The sequence below is a fragment of the Melanotaenia boesemani genome, chromosome 6, assembly GCF_017639745.1.
Source record: "Melanotaenia boesemani isolate fMelBoe1 chromosome 6, fMelBoe1.pri, whole genome shotgun sequence".
Lineage (NCBI taxonomy): Eukaryota > Metazoa > Chordata > Actinopteri > Atheriniformes > Melanotaeniidae > Melanotaenia > Melanotaenia boesemani.
The window spans coordinates 16556045-16573929 of NC_055687.1; the positions used below are offsets into that span (position 1 = coordinate 16556045).

General features: G+C 38.2%; 1 protein-coding gene across 1 annotated transcript; it reads right to left on the bottom strand.

Moving 5' to 3' along the window:
* Positions 1 to 99: 99 nt before the first annotated feature.
* On the bottom strand, positions 100 to 13895 carry iffo1b (intermediate filament family orphan 1b). Its single transcript, XM_041987167.1, has 9 exons — positions 12515 to 13895; positions 9894 to 9954; positions 8161 to 8256; positions 7670 to 7810; positions 6361 to 6545; positions 6134 to 6260; positions 4364 to 4453; positions 3772 to 3902; positions 100 to 3061 (listed from the first exon to the last, which is right to left on the bottom strand). The coding sequence occupies exons 1-9, from the start codon at positions 13507 to 13509 to the stop codon at positions 2962 to 2964; spliced, it is 1926 nt and encodes a 641-aa protein (XP_041843101.1). The 5' UTR covers positions 13510 to 13895; the 3' UTR covers positions 100 to 2961.
* Positions 13896 to 17885: the final 3990 nt, after the last annotated feature.

Consider the following 17885-nt stretch of genomic DNA (forward strand, 5'->3'; position numbering starts at 1 on the left):
ACAGATTCCTTCTTTAATCTGAAATATACATCTATTTTATGCCATGTCTACAGATCACAGATCTTAATAAGATTCATGTACACACACACAAACAAAACATTGTTGCTCAGTTGCATCTTTTATTCATTCAGTCTCTCTTTACACATTACATACTATAGATCTGCAGTGAAGCTTTTAAACCAAAATTATTTTGACTTGACACGAAGTCACACACTTGTAGATCCAGATATGTACTCACAATTAATGTCAAATTGTTGCATGACACAAACTGTAATTAATTTCTGTGCGGTAAGAGTTTCTCTTTTGTAAAAACAAATGAGAACAGACAAAAAAAAAAGCATTTATTTGTCTTCCTCCCCCATTGAAAAACTGTACAGGTTAATCAGATGGTTGTGACTTATTTCAAAGCTTCTTTAAGTTTGTTTCAAGTGTGTGACTGGACAGTATTCTTTTGCAGTCTTTAAACACATGTAATATATTCAAAGCTATATTTCCTTATAATGTTAAAGCCATCGTACAGCCATTTTGCTAAAGCATTGGTATTTCACGGTTTCATCTTCCTGAACTTGAGCTGTTTTTAAACTAGACTTTACTTGGCAATCACATACCCTTATAAAGACAGGGTACCAATGGAGAAAAAAACTCTATTAGTATTCTATTTGTGATTTTAGATGTGACCTCAATCAAAAGACAGCCCACCTAATGACTAACAGACACCACTTCAAATAGTTATTTTCCATTTTTCTTAATGTCGGCCACAGTAAAAGTCTTTTTAAAAACACACACACTGGCACATGCATACATAGACTCACTCAGTGTGTGATAGTAAAACAAGGTAAAAGGAAATGATTGACATTTCTGACATCTTCCTTCGGTATTCACACAGCATTAAACACTCAGCGGATTCCAACAGCCTTACATGCACAAGCGGAAGTCTGTCCTCCTGTACTTGTTACTAAAATGAAAACCTGAATGGAGAGTCCGGTTCTGCTGCACAGAAGAAATTACAGGCAGTAATATACAGTGTCTGACAGAGTAGTGATGTGGGGATTGTTTCCCCGACAGTGTATTTGTTCCTGAAATGTGATTAGAGTTGTGATTAAATCTGCTCATGAAAATAAATAAAAACAAAGTAAAAATAAGGTGTTATTCACCTGCAACATGGTACAGAAGATGAAATATTGTGGTCTACTTCCAGAGCGTCAACAGTTTTTTTCTTTTACAACAGAGAGCGCTGATTGTTTCATATGATGCAAAAAGTTTTGCTTCCTTTCTATGTGCAACTGCTTACAGGCTCAAAAATAGGTTTATTTATATACATCAAGCACCTTGGAGAAATACCTTCCGCTGCTATAGTTTGTCTTTTCAGCAATTTCCTGTTTAGTCACAATTTGACCATTTAATTTTGGCACACAGTAGCTAACATATTATTTTTATCCTTTTTTAAGTTCTTCCATTTTCTTTTAAGTGATTCTGTTTAACCAGGCAGGTCTGCTCAAACAACCTACTCACTATAATCTACATCAAGCACGACGGCTGCAATATGACTACATCGTTCAACAGTAACCTCAGACAAGCTTGAAGAGGGTGCAGAGTCTTGTCACTGAACCGGTCAGAGATTTTATGGCTAGGTTTAAAATTTGCTTGCCCCTTCACATTCTCATTGGCTTTGCAAAGGCAGAAAAGTCTTTGGGTTTAACTTAGTGTCTCAACTGCTTGCACCTGATAAAGTGGATAACAGGCATGTTAAAGATGCCTGCAGTTGGTCACCACCCTCCTGCTGCTCAGGCTACTTGTATTTTTGCACTTCATCTTCTAGAGATCAACTTTTTATTATTAAAGGAGACCCCCACCCCCTGTTTTCATAGACTTAAGTGTAATCTGAACATTCTCAGCTTCAGCTTGTATATTGCATTTCTTTTTTTTTATTATTTTATTCTGATGATGTGAAATGTGATTAAATGTTAAATCTTGCAAACCCAACTTTTTCTGTTAAATTCCTCCTTCAGTTTGTGTAGATGTACCCTATGAAATGGATATGGGTGCACAGATGGATTTTATTCTGTGAGCAAACTCCTCCAAAACCTAACATGACAATGATGATGATATAGCCATGCGGATTACATCAATTTTGTAATGAAATTCTTTGCTATTGCACAGAGAACGTTAGCTGTTTTGGCCAGCTATTAAGGATTTTAAGAGTGTCCGAGTGAGAAAATGAAGAGAGTCACAGCTTGTAAAAAACTGCTGTTTTTAGTATCACACCAAACCATACTGGCAGGAAGCAGGAAGCATGTTGGTGGTCTCTGCAAAGTATAAACACAAGCAAAGTTTGATATCTATTTTTTGTTATTGTTTTCATTTTTATGATGTTAGAAAAGCACACATGATTTAGTAACTGACTGACACATAATTGATTAATGATTTGCCCATAACTTAACTTTTTATCATATGTATACAAAGCAAACTTGGGAGCAAACACAAGGCAGTAAAATGCTGTATCATTCAGTTCAAGTCCAGTTTCCTTGATTCCTGCTTGTTTACAAGTGAAATGACATAAATGTGTGAATAGTGGACATTGCGGTTATTCTAGTGACATTTCAGCAGATCATAGATAACCTTTAGATTCTCATATTATTATCATTAAATATCTGAGGGTGTCACTTAAATAAGTCTTGCTTTTTTTGTTGTTGCCTCACTGCATTGCAATGATGAGCAGTGGCCTGTTTGTTTACAGTCAGTTGAGGACCTTCACTCTTCTGAATTTTCACCTTGTATTCTGTCACAAGATTTGCTTTCTCAACTTCCAAACTCCCACAGACTGTTCTGCATGGACAACTAAACAATAAACACTATGATTCAGTGATTAAATATGTAAACATGATGTTACTGCAGTTACAGGTGTGTATTGCATGGGTGTGGTACTGTAGCTGGATACAGCAGGGATCAGGTGAGGAAGTGTCAAGATCTTCCAGTGCTCGAGGAAGAAGGTGGAGAAGATGAAGACTTGTCATTTTCTCTCTGGTCATTTTCCTCTGCAGCTGCAGGTGCAGCGGGGTTACTATGAGACACAGAAACACATAAAGGAAAGTGTGACACATCCTTTGTTCTTGGACTCTTCATTTCTTTATCATGCAATGAAGGAAAGCAAAACTAACGCTTTTATTTATGGGTTATCAGTAAAAAATGTCATAAGGTATATTTGAACTTCCTGGGATGACCCGAGTGACGAAACTTCAAGGAAATGGAAAGTTTGTGAAGTTTTTTTTTTTTTTTTTACTTAAACATTACTGATAAAAATAGTCTTCATTCCAAAAGAGGTCAGCTGAACATGGACAAACTCATCAGTCACAACATTAAAATAACTGACAGATTATATAAATAGTGCTGATTATAAAGCTGCAAGGGCACCTGCCAGGCAAGAATTCTGGCTGTGAGTTTCTACCCACGTTGTCCACCAGTACTGTATACTATGTCATCAGCTTAGATGTTACCAGGCTACAAACACAACACTGAACACAACATTCACAGTGATCATTGGCGTTTTTCATTGCGTCTCTCGCTCTCTTCAATAATGCAACGGTAATATTTCCTTTTTGGGGAATAAAAAATATTTTTAGATGATTGAATACAATTTAAAAAAATAAATAAATTACCTACACAAAATTAAACACGATATCACAGACCTGTTACCAAAAATGATCTGATTATAAATGCTTGATTAATACAGTCATATTAACTGTAAGCAAGTGTGTGAGTTTTTGCGTGTACCTGTCTCCAGTCTGTGTGATGAGCCTCCTGCAGGTCTCCATTTGAACATCCAGGCCTCTCTTCATAGAGCACATCTCCATATACTCATGCAAATGCCGGTTCATGTCGCTCTTGGCTGTGGCCAGTTCCAGCTGGTGTCAGAAAATATATGTTTGAAATGTTTGAATCCATAAAATCACATGCAGTCTTTGCATTTTACTTTTAAAGTTTTTTTTTTAAATGATGCTCTATGCTGAGTCAAAACAAGTTGTTTGCATGTAAGAAATAAAACGAAGCTATAAAGTTACATAAGCATATTAGTAACTCAGAAAACTACATCATTAAAAATCTGAATGATTGTCTTCAACTTAATGCAGAGCTGCAAGGAAGTCATATTTCAATTTCAGTACACATAATTATTGAAAACACCATAATGTGCATTCAAAACTTGTATGAAATGAATGAAAGGCTGAGCTACTCTATAGTACAGACGTGAGATTAAATATCTCCAAGCAAAAGTGAGCAAGAAAAAGAAAGAAAAAGAGGGAGCACATTTAAACAGGGATCTTGTTAAACATATTTGAACATTAAAGATAAAGAGCAAATGTCTGACCTCAATCTGATCAATTGTCTCTTGGTATTCCTTCTCTCTGGACTTGAACAGACATTCAGTGTCGTTAATCACCTTTTCCAGGCAGTCTTCCTGGCAGAGGCAAGCACAGAACAAAGATATGTTGAGCACATGTAAAGAAATACATATTAAGAAGTTTAGAAAGAACAGAGAGCAAAACATTTGTATGTCTTTAGAAAACAGTACACAAAGTGAGACACAAAACCACCAAGGCAAAGCTTTCTTTGTGCTTCTCAGCTCAAATTTCACTGACTAATGCAGCATCTCTCTTCAAAGAACAGCAGATTGTTCAAATACCATACAGCCGGTGAATGAAAACAAATACATAAGTAGATTTTTTTTGGAAACAAACATATTGTACACCAACATAGGCTGTGTGTGTTTATGTGTGTGTGTATGTACAGTCCCACAACACCGAGAGACAATCAGCATCTATACAACCCTGCTGCTCTGCACCCACTCATCATATCCTCCCATGACATCTCAACTAAAATCCTGACACATTTACTGCGTCCAGAAGTCAAAATGCCACAAGAAAAAAAAAAAAGAAAACACCTGACTAACGACAAACTACACCTGGCTATAACTGGTTTGTAAACTACAGTTCTGAATCCTTGAGGCATGTGATTGTTGCCATGTTATTTTGTTTTAGTTTTAATTTTGCTTGTTTTTTTTTTAGTTTTGGAGGCTGAGGTGATTCAAGTCGGACATGAGAGTTGAACTTAGGCTGATAAATGTAACCAAACTAAACAAAGATTCTTCTCTTTCATGCCAGACTATTTAAGTATGGTAATTAACTGAAATCATGTGTGTATGTTTCCTATGGACCCGTGTGTGTCTTTACTAAAGGGAACTAACTAACCAACTATATACTTGGAAAGCTATGACTAAAAACAAATACATTTTGATACCTGGGTTCTCCTGTCTACATGCTAAGATGACAACAGTAAGATACTGAGTCCCACATTTCCCCTGATGTGCTCATTGGCATGTTTTCTTTTACTTATTTCTGATAAAATTATGATAGAATAAAGCTATGTTTGAATGGGAGTCCCTGTCAGCCCTCAGTCTTTACATTTCACACACCATGCTCTCCCACTGCATACATTTGTTTAATCAGAGAGTTTAAATCGTGGATGGAAGATACATAGACATCAACACAAATTAGAACATTTCAAAAACATAATGATATGGCAACATTTTTTATCCTACTGTGCTATAATGTGGTGTTTACATTTTTAAAGCCTGAAGACAAAAATCCTCCTTTCAGATTTTAATTCAAAGTGAGACCATTTTTTTTTAACATGACAACTTTAGAAATATTATTTCACAACTTCTGCGTAATACATTTTCAAAAATAACTAAACACTGTATGAAAGACAGATGTTGTATAAGTGTGTGAGAAATTACTTTACCTCAATTTTTTGTGACCTCAGTAAACATTTTTGTTTATGAGTTTATGGGTAAGTTTGCATTTTGACAGCTGATAAAGCTCTTTGTGCTTTAGGGGAGGGCTACGTTGTGAATAACAAACTGCTTCCTAATGAACATGTCTAGTTTCAGCAGTTCTTTTTCAGAGCTGGTGCTCACTCTGAAGCAACGTGGCAATGATCAAAATGCTTTAAAACTAAGATTTAAAATAAAAAAAAAAAAAAATTACAAATCACACTATTTGGTTGGTATACATAGCAGGGCTTTTGCAGTCCCATTGCACTCCATTTTCTTGTTGTAACTCGTGTTTTCATAGCTGACCTCTCCTGGTGGGTGAGTGGGATCTGAAGGCAGAGTGCATCCTGGGAAGTCTTCCCAAAGAAGCAGCGTCTCTTCAGTCTCCTCCCAGGCCAGGCTGTCACAGTCATCCTCAAACTCACACTCCCGCCTGAAATAAAAAAGATAAAGACACACACAGAAAGAGTATTGGAGCAGAACTGAATGAGACACAGATTTTTGCCATTCCATTTAAAATTTTCATCACTTACAGATGGTTTAGCATTCTCTGCATCTCTTCATTGATCTGATTGGCCGAAGAGCCGAAGTGCTCTTCTTCTTTAACCACGCCACCATCACTTTCAGAAGTGCTGACCGGCTCATCACACTCACTCCCGTTAAAAGACAGAGGGGTTTGCTTACGCCGGCAGTTCAGAGATGACTGGTTGTTAGGAACCTGAGGTGACATTTTCAGGCACGGGGTTAAGGAGATCCGACTGAAATTATCATCATCCATTAGGGCTGCACCGATTAGTCGACGCTGTCGACAATAGTTGACAATAAAAATAGTCAACAACAAATTTAGCCGTCGACTATCGTCGGCAAAAATAAATAAATAAATAAAACTACAGAGTGAGACATCGTCTTCTTTTTTTTTTATCTCTGCTGAGAGTTGCATATGCACAATAAAGTCCGCCAGGAGAAAAATATGGCGGCGGACTAGGAAGTAAAACGGCGGCAGAGGATGTCAAAAGTCTGGGATAACTTCACGTTAAACTTATAAAATAAATTAAATACATGTGAGATTTGTAAGCAGACCTTGCGTACGATGGAAGTATGTCTGCAATGCTTGAACACTTAAAGAGGAGGCACATCGGACTTACATAACAACGATTGTGTCCGAATGTCCACCCTACTCCCTAACCCCTCGTTCACTACATAGGGCTGCGCTACATAACACACTACATAGTGCACTCACTCTCTTGGCGATTCGGACACGAAGCTGCCTATTTTTTCCTCGCCGCAAACCACGTGACTACCGCCATCACCACGGCAACTACAACAAACATCAAGATGTCATTCCAAATCCAATCCAAAGTTGTGTGTAAATATTTTTATTTTTATTCATTATGTTGTATTTTATTCGTTGTTTTTTTGCTTATAGGTAATTTCATGCAGCTCAATTTTATCACCTCCTTGGGCCATGTTACGCTTTTGCCCACAATGCATTGTGGTCTATATTGACCCGTCTAGTGACCATCGATGCTCACTACTTTTCAAGATGCATTGTGGGTAATTTTGAGTGCCCTACTTTTTTCTCTCTGGACATTCGGACACTCCGGCATAATGGCGTGACCTCTATATAGGGCACTATGTAGGGAGTAGGGTGCCAACCTAATGCAAGATTTCAAAGTTGAAAGTGAAATAAGAGCCATTTATAATAATCATGAGATATATAATCCGATTGGTCAACTAGTCGTTTTAATAGTCGGTGACTAATCGACCATCAGAATAGTCATTACTTGCAGCCCTATCATCCATTACTAGAAACACTGATGGAAAACAAAAGCGCACTTTTACCTGGAACATCTGGATTACATCCTCACAGTTCCTCTGCTGGGCTACATCACACAGGCGAGTGGTGATTTCGATCCTCCTGCAGATGTCCATGTCCACCTTCATGGCTTTCTCTTGGATTTTACTGTCCAACTCAGACAAATTCTACAGAAGATGAAAGCAGATCAGGAAAATCAACCAATATGCCTTGATTATGTATAATTATAGTAGCACTTTGTAATATAGCAACATAGAAAACAGGTAGACTAGCTAGCTGTTTAAGTTAGCTTACTAAGAAGAATAACTATGCATGGTGGATCATGGTTTATCAGTAATCTCTAAGGTATTAGTGATAAGTGTTTTTGTAGAAAGTGGCTTCAACTACACAATAAAGCCATAGTAAAGCGTTTACTTGGAAAAAATGGATGCGTCACCCCATCCATTCCAGTTTATCACCACTAACAGCGATATTTATGTCTGATTAGTGTTGACTGTATGAGCTGTTTTCTGCTCACATTGCTCATAAGGCCTTTGAAGAGAACCAGCTCTGCCTTGAGCTGCTGCACTCTGAGAGCCAGCTCATCTTGACAGCCTTCACTCTCCTGCAGGTCCTGGATGTATAGTAAAAGAAGTCAAAAGAAAAACATGAAACGTCAAATGCAAACACACACACACACACAACCCAAGACACAATCTGTTAGGTTGTACAAAATGCAAGAAGAGACTAGCAAAAGTCCTTTATCTCCAAATCACACAGAAGCATTGTAAATCCTAAATGCACGATAAGCTGCGAGTAGCTGCAGAAAACACGTGTCTCCATCCTGACCTTTTTACACACATTACAAAAACACTGATCATGCCCCTTTGAGTTTCAAGTGTTTGCCATTTGTGGTCTTAGGTCGAGTGGAGATGTGACCTAAATGGGGTCAGGTGGTAGTGGTTCCTGGCATTGGTGAAAAAAAAAAAAAAAAATACAACACGCACATGCAGGAAGCCAAGAACCCTTTGGGCTTTAGAAGAAAAAAGCAAAAAAAAAAAGAGCTTCAGGAAGCAGGTATTAATCTGATGCTCTGTGATATGCACATACAGAATAGATATACAATTAATTTACAGTGATTTTTTCATCTTTTAAATGGAGAATGGGGCATGTGGTCTAAGTAACAGATGGTCAGTGGAAACACGAGCCTATTGTCTACAGAATGTGTGAGTGAGGAATTTCCACTTGTGTAGCAGTAACACAGGAAGCATAAAAAAAGAAATAATCATTGAGATCAAAAAGAGAGGGAGCTCATTCTTTCTTTGATAGTCACCGCTTCACTGCTCACCACTTTCAAACAACTGCAGTATAGTCTATATTAAACAAACATAATATGTCCTTCAGTGTTATCATATGATCTGACTACAAACGTTGAAATCTGCTGACAGGCCGTGTAAACCTCACCTGAAAAACTACAGTCAGCAACTGGCTGACGTTACGCTAACGTAAAGGCTGAAGTACAACTTATAGCTGCATTGATGTTTTACACATTGATTTCCTGGAAACTTACCCTGCCACCAACTATTCAGTCTGACTTTTAAGCAAATGTAGTAATTAATTAATGAATCTTTAACTTCTCTGTTTATTCACCCACTCAAGTTTTGACATTGTGGTATACAAACTTATTTTCATTTACTTTTTTACTTCAGGGATCTCAAACTCTGGTCTTCGGTGGCCTCTGACCTGCAAGTTTTAGATGTTTCCCTGCTTTAACACACCTGATTCAAATGAATGGATAATTGTGTGGAACTTATGTCACTGGCTCTTAAAGACCAGAGTTTGAGATTCCCGTTTGTGTCCTTCTAAATGAAGAATAATTTCAGTTTTTGTATAATTTAGCTTTATTTTTAATGTTAAAACTTTTGAAGGATTTAAATGTCACCATCTTGGAAGTCTTTCATCTGCCTTCAGTGTTTTGTCATTATGTTACATTACAGCTTCTAAATATAGTGGATTTCTCAGTCTGTACTGAGGTAATATTTATTTATTTTTAAAAGTTAATCCATTAGTGCTGTTGGCTTTGATGTCGGGTTTAGATGAGGCAGAGTACAGAGGGGTGGTTAATGTTTTTACTGCTTTTGCATTGTATGAGAAGATCTATTGGTTAATTACTGCTTGCCTAAACCAAAAATTTACATTTAGGATTTTTTTTCTCCTTAAACATGAACGATTCAAGTACACACAAAGACGTGTGAACATGCATATTCTTACCTCTTGTAGGTCTGCAATCTTCTGTTGCAGATCCATCCTCATTGTGTACTCTTCTTCCCATCTAAAAGACACAAAGATCAAAACCCAAGAAAACTTTATTGATCCCAAAAATGGCAAATCATTTATAGCTCACCCACATCACATAGGTAAACAGACAAGAAACAAACAATGGTCTGTCAGTTAAAGAGTCCAAACAGATAATATATACATATACATATATATATATATATATATATATATATATATATATATATATATATATACACACACATAATTTTATTTTACACACATTAACTGAAAATCTTTACACAAACTCAACTCATCCGCGCACTCAACTAATGACCACTCTTTTCTAAATGACCTGAAAAACCAGATTCTCTTGAATCTGTAACATACTACAAAACTTCAAATATACCTACATGGTTGATTTAATACTCTACATCTATAGGCATCCTATTCTATCACTAAATTTGACACTTAAATCACTTTAAATAAACTTGCACACTTAATCTAAGAGATCAATGTTTACAACAGGAGGAATAAATCAAAAGTCTGATCATCAATAAGTGTTGCAAACAGCCCCAAACAGCCATAACTAAATCACTGAAATGCAAGTGCAATTTGCTGACTTCCTGACATATGATTTGCATGCTGCTATGATGAAGCTGCTGGTCACATGATTTCCCCATACAGTTAAAAGCCTGAGTTCAGATCCTGTACAGTATGTGACCTCAGACTGTGTGACTTTACACTAAATGCCAGAGGGGAAATCCAAGTACTGCAGTCTGCAGGCTCTTATAGAACTGCTGTTTGAAATGCAGAATGCTGCGGCACATAGAGCCCTTCAGGGAATACTGAATCTAAAAGAAACTGAGTCATGAAACAGGGGCTGTTGTTGTCATAGGGGATGCTTGTTTGATCAGTGAGGTGGAGAAAGTCAGGAAATGCTTCCTCCTGCAAGCCAAGCCCCCATCGAGCAGTTACAGCTTGCAGTGCATGCTGCATTGCAGATACAGAGTGGAGCATATAGAGGAGATGCCGCTGCGCAGTGGAAGAAAACGTGAGAGGGGGGAGAGGAAGTGGGGATTGTGTTGGGTTTTCATGAGAAATTGAACCTGTAGTGGAGAGTGTGATAGTGGTGTGTGGGAAATGACAGAGAATGGAAAGGTAGAGTGAGACAGAAAGGTCGTCCTTGACTAAAAGAGGAATTTGTAAAAGAGCAAGAGGAGGTTTAAAAATAAAACATGCAACTTGCACCACAAGCTGCTATTTGGCATCTATATTAATAGCTCTAAAATAAAATCTAAAGTATCTTACTGGGGCAGCAACAAACAGTTCACAGTTAAATGGTACAACTATTTAACTGCATAAGTAATGAAGCTGGACAAACTGGTGAACTGATACCAAAAAAGAAAGTTTGCATATCAAGAAAATGCCAAGAGCCCCTTCAAAGCACTCATCAGGTAAACAGGCACTGATTAGAAACCTGACTGAGACATCTGTCAGACACCTTGATTCACAAGTTAAAAACACTAAATCTTCCTGTAGAACAGCAGCTTGGGCTTTCTTAGGTCTCTATATACAAAGAAATCACATGTCAGAGCTGTCTCGCAGTCTTGAGTCGTCCCTCACCCACAATGAGCCCACTATGTTGTAGTCAGGATCTCTATGAAGAATGCATGGCTGCTCATTTGGACATAATCTGAGGGCATTCAGTGATGAATGTGCTGGAATATGAGGCCTACTGGAGGTCACTCAGGACAGATAAGACTGGATGTCTTTCACACTCACAGCAGTGAGTGTTTTGGTCAAGAATATAAAGGTATAATACACATGGTGCCATCTTCCCGATCTGCACACACAGATAATTGCCTTCCAAAAATGGAGATCAAAGCATCCAGATTTAAAGAGGCGAATGTCACATGAGCCCTTACCAGCAACTAATGATTATTCTGACAATGCAGCTCTGGATGACATCATCCTAAAAAGCAGTTTTGCTGTTAAGTGGCTGTGGCACAGATCCGGCCCACATACCTCGTGAAACGATGGCACTTGGGCAGTCAGCTACTGTAAGATTTGGACAGCATGAAAACTATAGAGATGCTGAATTTTTTTGACCAACACAGGACCAAAAATAATCAGAAGAGGTCTTAATATGGGGCACATGTCATTTATTTTCTGACAGTTTATCTGTCACTGTCTTCTCATTTTGATTTGAATTGATTTTCCTAAAAATCAATAGGCCTAGTTAGTCAGACTCAGATGTGCATTCTGAGCTAAATATTTGTGCCACCACCTGACCTTCACATGCTACTTTAAAGCTTTGACTTTAATTATATTTAGCTCCTGACCAGTCTGTTCTTTATTTGTGTATTTGTAGCAGCAGCACCTGCCTCTATGGTCAGACATGAAATGAACGCAGACCAAGCTGGAGGAGCAGGACAGAGAGAATTTGTGCTGACTCTGCTCCTGCTGAAGACAGCTGACTTGCAGCTGTTTTACAGCTTTGCTCACTCTTTCAACCTGCACCATAAACCACACTTAACAAACAACAGTGAAATCCAATGCTTTAAATAGTAAAAACGTATAAAAGTGTAATTAAAGAGTTTTATTCCATTTACCTGCGTTTATACTCATCTCTCTCCCGCTTCACTTTAGCCAGGACATTATACAGGGCTCTTATCTCAGGGGTGATGGTGTCGATCTGGACCCCAACTCCATCTGGGTGCACCCAGGACACACCAGGGCTGGTCAGACGCTCTGTACCTGGTCCAAACTTGCGGGTGTGGTTGTAGGACCAGATGGTCCCTGGGAGGAACCGTGGAGGAGGGTTAGTGGAGTTGCTTTGACCTGTGCTGCTGTTTTGGATAGTTTTACTTGTGCCAGATCCTGGAGAATCCACACAGGGGGAGGACTGGTTGATAGTGATGGCTGGATTACAAGTGGCATAATTTTGGATTAAGCTTGAATTTTCAGTGGCTGCTGGTGGAAAAGTTGCAAGTGGTGCTGTGAACAGTGTTGTAGGCCTCCTGGCTGAGTTGTTAGTGTTGTGGAAAGGGAGGGAACCAGGCCTGAGTGGTATTGTTCCGATAAATCCAGTCTGCACACCTGCTTCCTGGGTATGCCCCTTGTTTTCGCAGCATCCACCTTGACAGCCCTTGTTGGCGTCCAGTGCCTGTTGCAGCTGTTTCTCTAAAATCTTATTTCTACGCTCTAATTCGTGCACTTTGGCCAAAAAGCACCTGAACCTCAGATTGAGGGTTTTGAGGACGCTGATGTTGGATCCTAGGTCGTTTCTCAGGGCCATCGCTGCAGGGGGATGCGGTACTGCGCGGTGCTGAAAGGGGCTGCTGTGGTTATGGTGGAGGTAGGGTGAGGTCTGTGAGGGTGCGGTGAAGTCAGGGCCCGGCTGATCAGGCCCCGTGCCGAGCTGCTCTCCCAGAAGAAAAGATGCAGGATCCGTTCCACCGAAAGCGGCGTCGGGAAGGAGACCTGAGGGAGAGTCCGGGTGTCCGGGAACTTGGCTCTGCTGTGGGTGTTGTTGGAGATGCGTATTGGCCCCCAACAAAGGATTCATACTATGGTATTTAAAACTAAAGCGCTGCAGATCTGGCATGAACACGGACGGGAAATTGTCTTGCTGCAATAGAATATTATTTATAAATAATTTACGCCTCGCTGCAAAACGTACAACTAAAAGGTGCGCACAAAACGCCAAAGTTTGCCTTATTATGCAATCGTTTATTTATAAGAATCTTATCCTTAAAGCTTAGCAGTCTTAACGTCGACTGATGGATCACTGCTCTCTGACGGTCGACTATAAAAGGGAATAATAATCCAAAAATAACAGAAACGAGCAGAAATAGTCAACAAGAAAGGTACAAAACAGTCGTGCAATGTTTTACAAAATAAACTTAATGAAAACAAGAAAAAGACGAAGAGCATGAATGAATAACAAAGAAATCCAGCGTCACCGCGTCACTTAAGTTCAGGCAACAAGATGTAACCGCAGGCAGGAGCCGGAGCTGCGGGATTGGAGAGCCATCTACCGTAAATACGCAACTAGGAGCGCACATCCAAATTTGCTTATTGTTGCATCTATGTTGTTATTCTGGACTCCCAGCTTGAATATTGATTTTTCCCTGGCGAATTTATGATGAATCAATAACGAATGAATGTTAAAATGCATTTTGTAATGGTGTATTGATTAGGAATATGAGACCCAGAAAGCTTACATTCACTTTGCCAGGTCTGTGGTCATTTTAAAATTATTATTAAATTATGTGAAAAACTTTGCTCTGTGTTTGGTTTAAATGATCACCAAATGACTTAAGATGAACATCTATTGTCAATATTGTAGACAAGAATAGTTTATAACTTACTTTGTACAGTTTTTGAGAGGAGAGGGAGAATGCAGTAGACAAGTCATCCCAAGATCTCAAATAACATTTATCAGTCAGCATGTCCGGGCTCTGGTTCAACCCTAGATTTGTTTACAAGATGTCAAACTGATTATACAAATGGTAAATGGTCTGTATTTATATAGTGTTTTACTGTATCCAAAGTGCTTTACATTATACATCATCACCATTCACACACATTCACACACTGATGGCGGAAGCTGCCTTGCAAGGTGCTAACCACGACGATTTGGTGTTTTGCTCAGTGACACCTTGACATTAGCACAACAGGCCGAGGATTGAACAGGCAACCCTCAGGCTACAAGACTACGACTCTACCCAACGAACCACTCCGCCCCACGGTTTGAAGGCTGCAGGATGTGCAAACCTTCCCCTTGTGTTGTATTTTAAAGATAAAAGAAATCAGTTTCTAGAGGCCCTGTGGTGACCTGTCCAGGATGTTACCAGCTAATTCCTGGGATTGGCTTCAGCTTTCCCACGACCGTGAATTGGACTAAGCCGTATAGGAAACTGATGAACAGAGTTTTTCTTGAAATATTAAAGAAACATTTTACCTTTAAGTTAAGTTTTGAAACTCAAGCCATGTTTCACTCAAAATTTTCATATAGACCCTCTTAGATCTCTCCTTTAGCTGTTATGTCTGTCTATGATGGTCCAAAAAAAAAACAAAATCCAATACAGCATCTGCTGAGATATTCCAGGCTGTAGAGATTGTTATTCCTCCACTGTTGCGTGTTACACTCTTGAGGTTCATAAAAAAGCTGTTTCTTCTTTCTACAATATAGAATGTGGGATTACACCTTGTCTTCCATCTATGGTTCCATAGAGTAGGTGATACTCCCTTTAAAAAAATGGACAAAGTAAAGACTCAAGAAATGTACCTGTAGTATTTTCTTCCAAAAGCCTAAGACATTTTCTTTCAGTTTTAAACTGAGACAGTACTGCTGTGTTTCTTACTTTAACACAAACTCATCCTCTGCTTTTTCTCCTCTGTGAAACATGCCATCCCTGAGCTCCCTGTTTTTGATTTAGTAAACCAAAGAGTTTCAATAAGGGGGACTCTGGTGATCTAAAATAAATATATAGCTTAAGTTTACTGTGGGACAGAAATCAGGTAACAAAATGATCTTATTATTAAAGCTCTAGTTTTGCAAATCTTCCTTTACAATAATTATTGACAACGATAGTGAAGAGCAATTACATCTGAAAACCTGCACTGAAGTGCAGTTTTATTGTTCACAATTATTGACTAAAACATTTTATAAACCCTTTTTAAACCCAAATGGAATGAACTATATATCAAAGTTAAGTGACAAGAAGAGAGAAGAAAATAAATAATAATTTTATTTTGTATTTATCTAGCCGACGAGATCAATTCATCTGGCACAGAGGTCCATCTTTTCTCTTAAAACTCTGAGTCACTGTGATTTGATATGAGCAGCTTGTAATTGTACAAAAAAATGTAGCCTGTGATTCTCAGATTGGGACTTTAGGTTCAGCAGTGTACAGTCAATGACTCTAAAAAACACTACAATCAAACCTTTCCAGCCTGAGCCTTTCAAGGTGTGAGTTGGAACATTTATTTAACACATAGTATGTTTAAAACCCAAATAACTACATATAGGTACAACTTTCAAACTTTGCATTTTGGGAGGTGAAACAGGAGCTCTGCTTACTGTCAGCAGGGAGGCCAAACATGAAGCGAAGATGGTGAATGCTGGAGATAAATATAGGTTCCCATCATTTACAGATCACCTCACTCTGTCTTTAAATAGCAAAACAGGCAGACCACCATCACCCACGTCAGTCTAGAAAACCATGAAGAATAGAAATGAGACACCCCTACAGACATATGCAGATTTTTGAACATTTGAACAATAAAAGCAGCTCACTGGTTACCAGCTAATGGTGCAGCTGATCCCATATGGTTCTGATCCATAACATCCTAAATAAAAACCAGGCAGGGAGCCCCAAAATGATTAGTAGACCCCCACTAGAACAATGGAAGAGGCACATGGCAACTGTTCATCCATTGACCAAGATAAGCAAAACACTTGCAAACCATTTAATAAACTTGTATATGACTTTTTAAGCAGCATGTGCATGCAAATGTAAATTAATGCTCAGAAAATGTTATTTCGTTCAACGATTCATTTTCTGCAAGAAAATGAGTCAGCTAGCAGAAATTAGTGCAAATATTGCCTTGGAAGCTAGTTTTGATATGCATTCATGAGGAGTCCACTGGATTGTGGATTCATCCATGTATGGTTTTTACGTCTTAGACTCAACTTTTTGTACTTGAAAATAATGAAAATGGCGCATCCAAGTGGTTGAAACCAAAGTTGCAGAGTGCTGGATTAACAGTCAACAGCTCTGATAATCTGAACCTCTTTCTTTTTTTGGTAACATAGACTAAAAGCACCACCCCATTCCCATGTAGCAATGCAACACCTGACTAATGAGAAAAAAAGAACAAAAGTTAGCATTTAAGAGAAAGCAATCTTTGGCAACTTCCCGTTTTGAAAAGGATCAGTGCACAGTTCTTCACCTTTTTATTTTTTTCATTTTAACAGGAAACGTGTTTCATTTGAAGTCATGAGAATCCTCAAGGAAACTGTCTCACATCTGTTACACTAGCACATCTAACAAAAATAGTCAGTGTGCAATACTGTGTGGAACAACCTCTGCAACCTTATCGCTTCTTATAAGTAGAAGTCAGATGCTGCTTCTCAAAAGCAATTATCAGTACAAGTGTGGTCTTGTCTACATGAGCAGAGGTTTTGATTGAAGCATCCAGATGTGTGCTAACACAATGCTAAAGTCCCCCCCCCCCCTCCCTAGATTTTATTTGCATTCATTTGCTGGAAGTTTATCCACTCCTCTATTGTTATTCATTTAAGTTCTTAAACTATTTTTTTTTTAAAGAGCTGTTGCATTTTAGCTTCAGGTCAATTTCCTGCTTAAATCTGTAAGATGTCCACCTCAAACCAGGTTTTCTGACAAAAAAAATCACTCCAAAAATCAGTTGGTAATCTGATTTACACAGTTATCAGTTCTACCCCACAATATAGTACAAACTATGTCAAGTTTCATTAGAGTGGTGGGGTTATTATATATATATATATATATATATATATATATATATATATATATATATATATATATATACACACACACACGTACACAAACTAAATATAGAGCTGTAATTTTTTTTATAGCAAACATTTGTACAGTCTATATTGATAACCACCAGAGAGCCAAAGAGAGAGAAAAAAAAAAAAAAAAAAAAAAAAAAAAAAACTACACAGCGCCTTCATGGTCAAGGCTTTGAGCCATCCAGATTGTACAGGATTAAAAAAAAAAAAAAAATAATAAGTATATGTCTATCCTACATCTTATTCAAATGTTGTATTAGCTATACCAGTCTGTCATTTTAATCTGTTAAACTTATTCACTTTTTTTTTTTTTTTTTTTTTTTTTTTAACTGTACACTGACGACTCCGTGGATGTGTGCAATCATTTCATTTAAATGCGAAGCATATGGCAGGCTATCAGAAGGTGGATCAAATGC

What these genes read in the sequence shown, in the direction of transcription:
- iffo1b (XM_041987167.1), bottom strand. Translation starts at nt 13,509, where the DNA reads ATGCCAGATCTGCAGCGCTTTAGTTTTAAATACCATAGTATGAATCCT. An exon ending in AGATTGCAGACCTACAAGAG is followed by an intron (nt 8,257 to 9,893) that starts GTAAGAATATGC and finishes CTATACATCCAG; the next exon opens with GACCTGCAGGAGAGTGAAGG. An exon ending in CAGAGAATGCTAAACCATCT is followed by an intron (nt 6,261 to 6,360) that starts GTAAGTGATGAA and finishes TTTTTATTTCAG; the next exon opens with GCGGGAGTGTGAGTTTGAGG.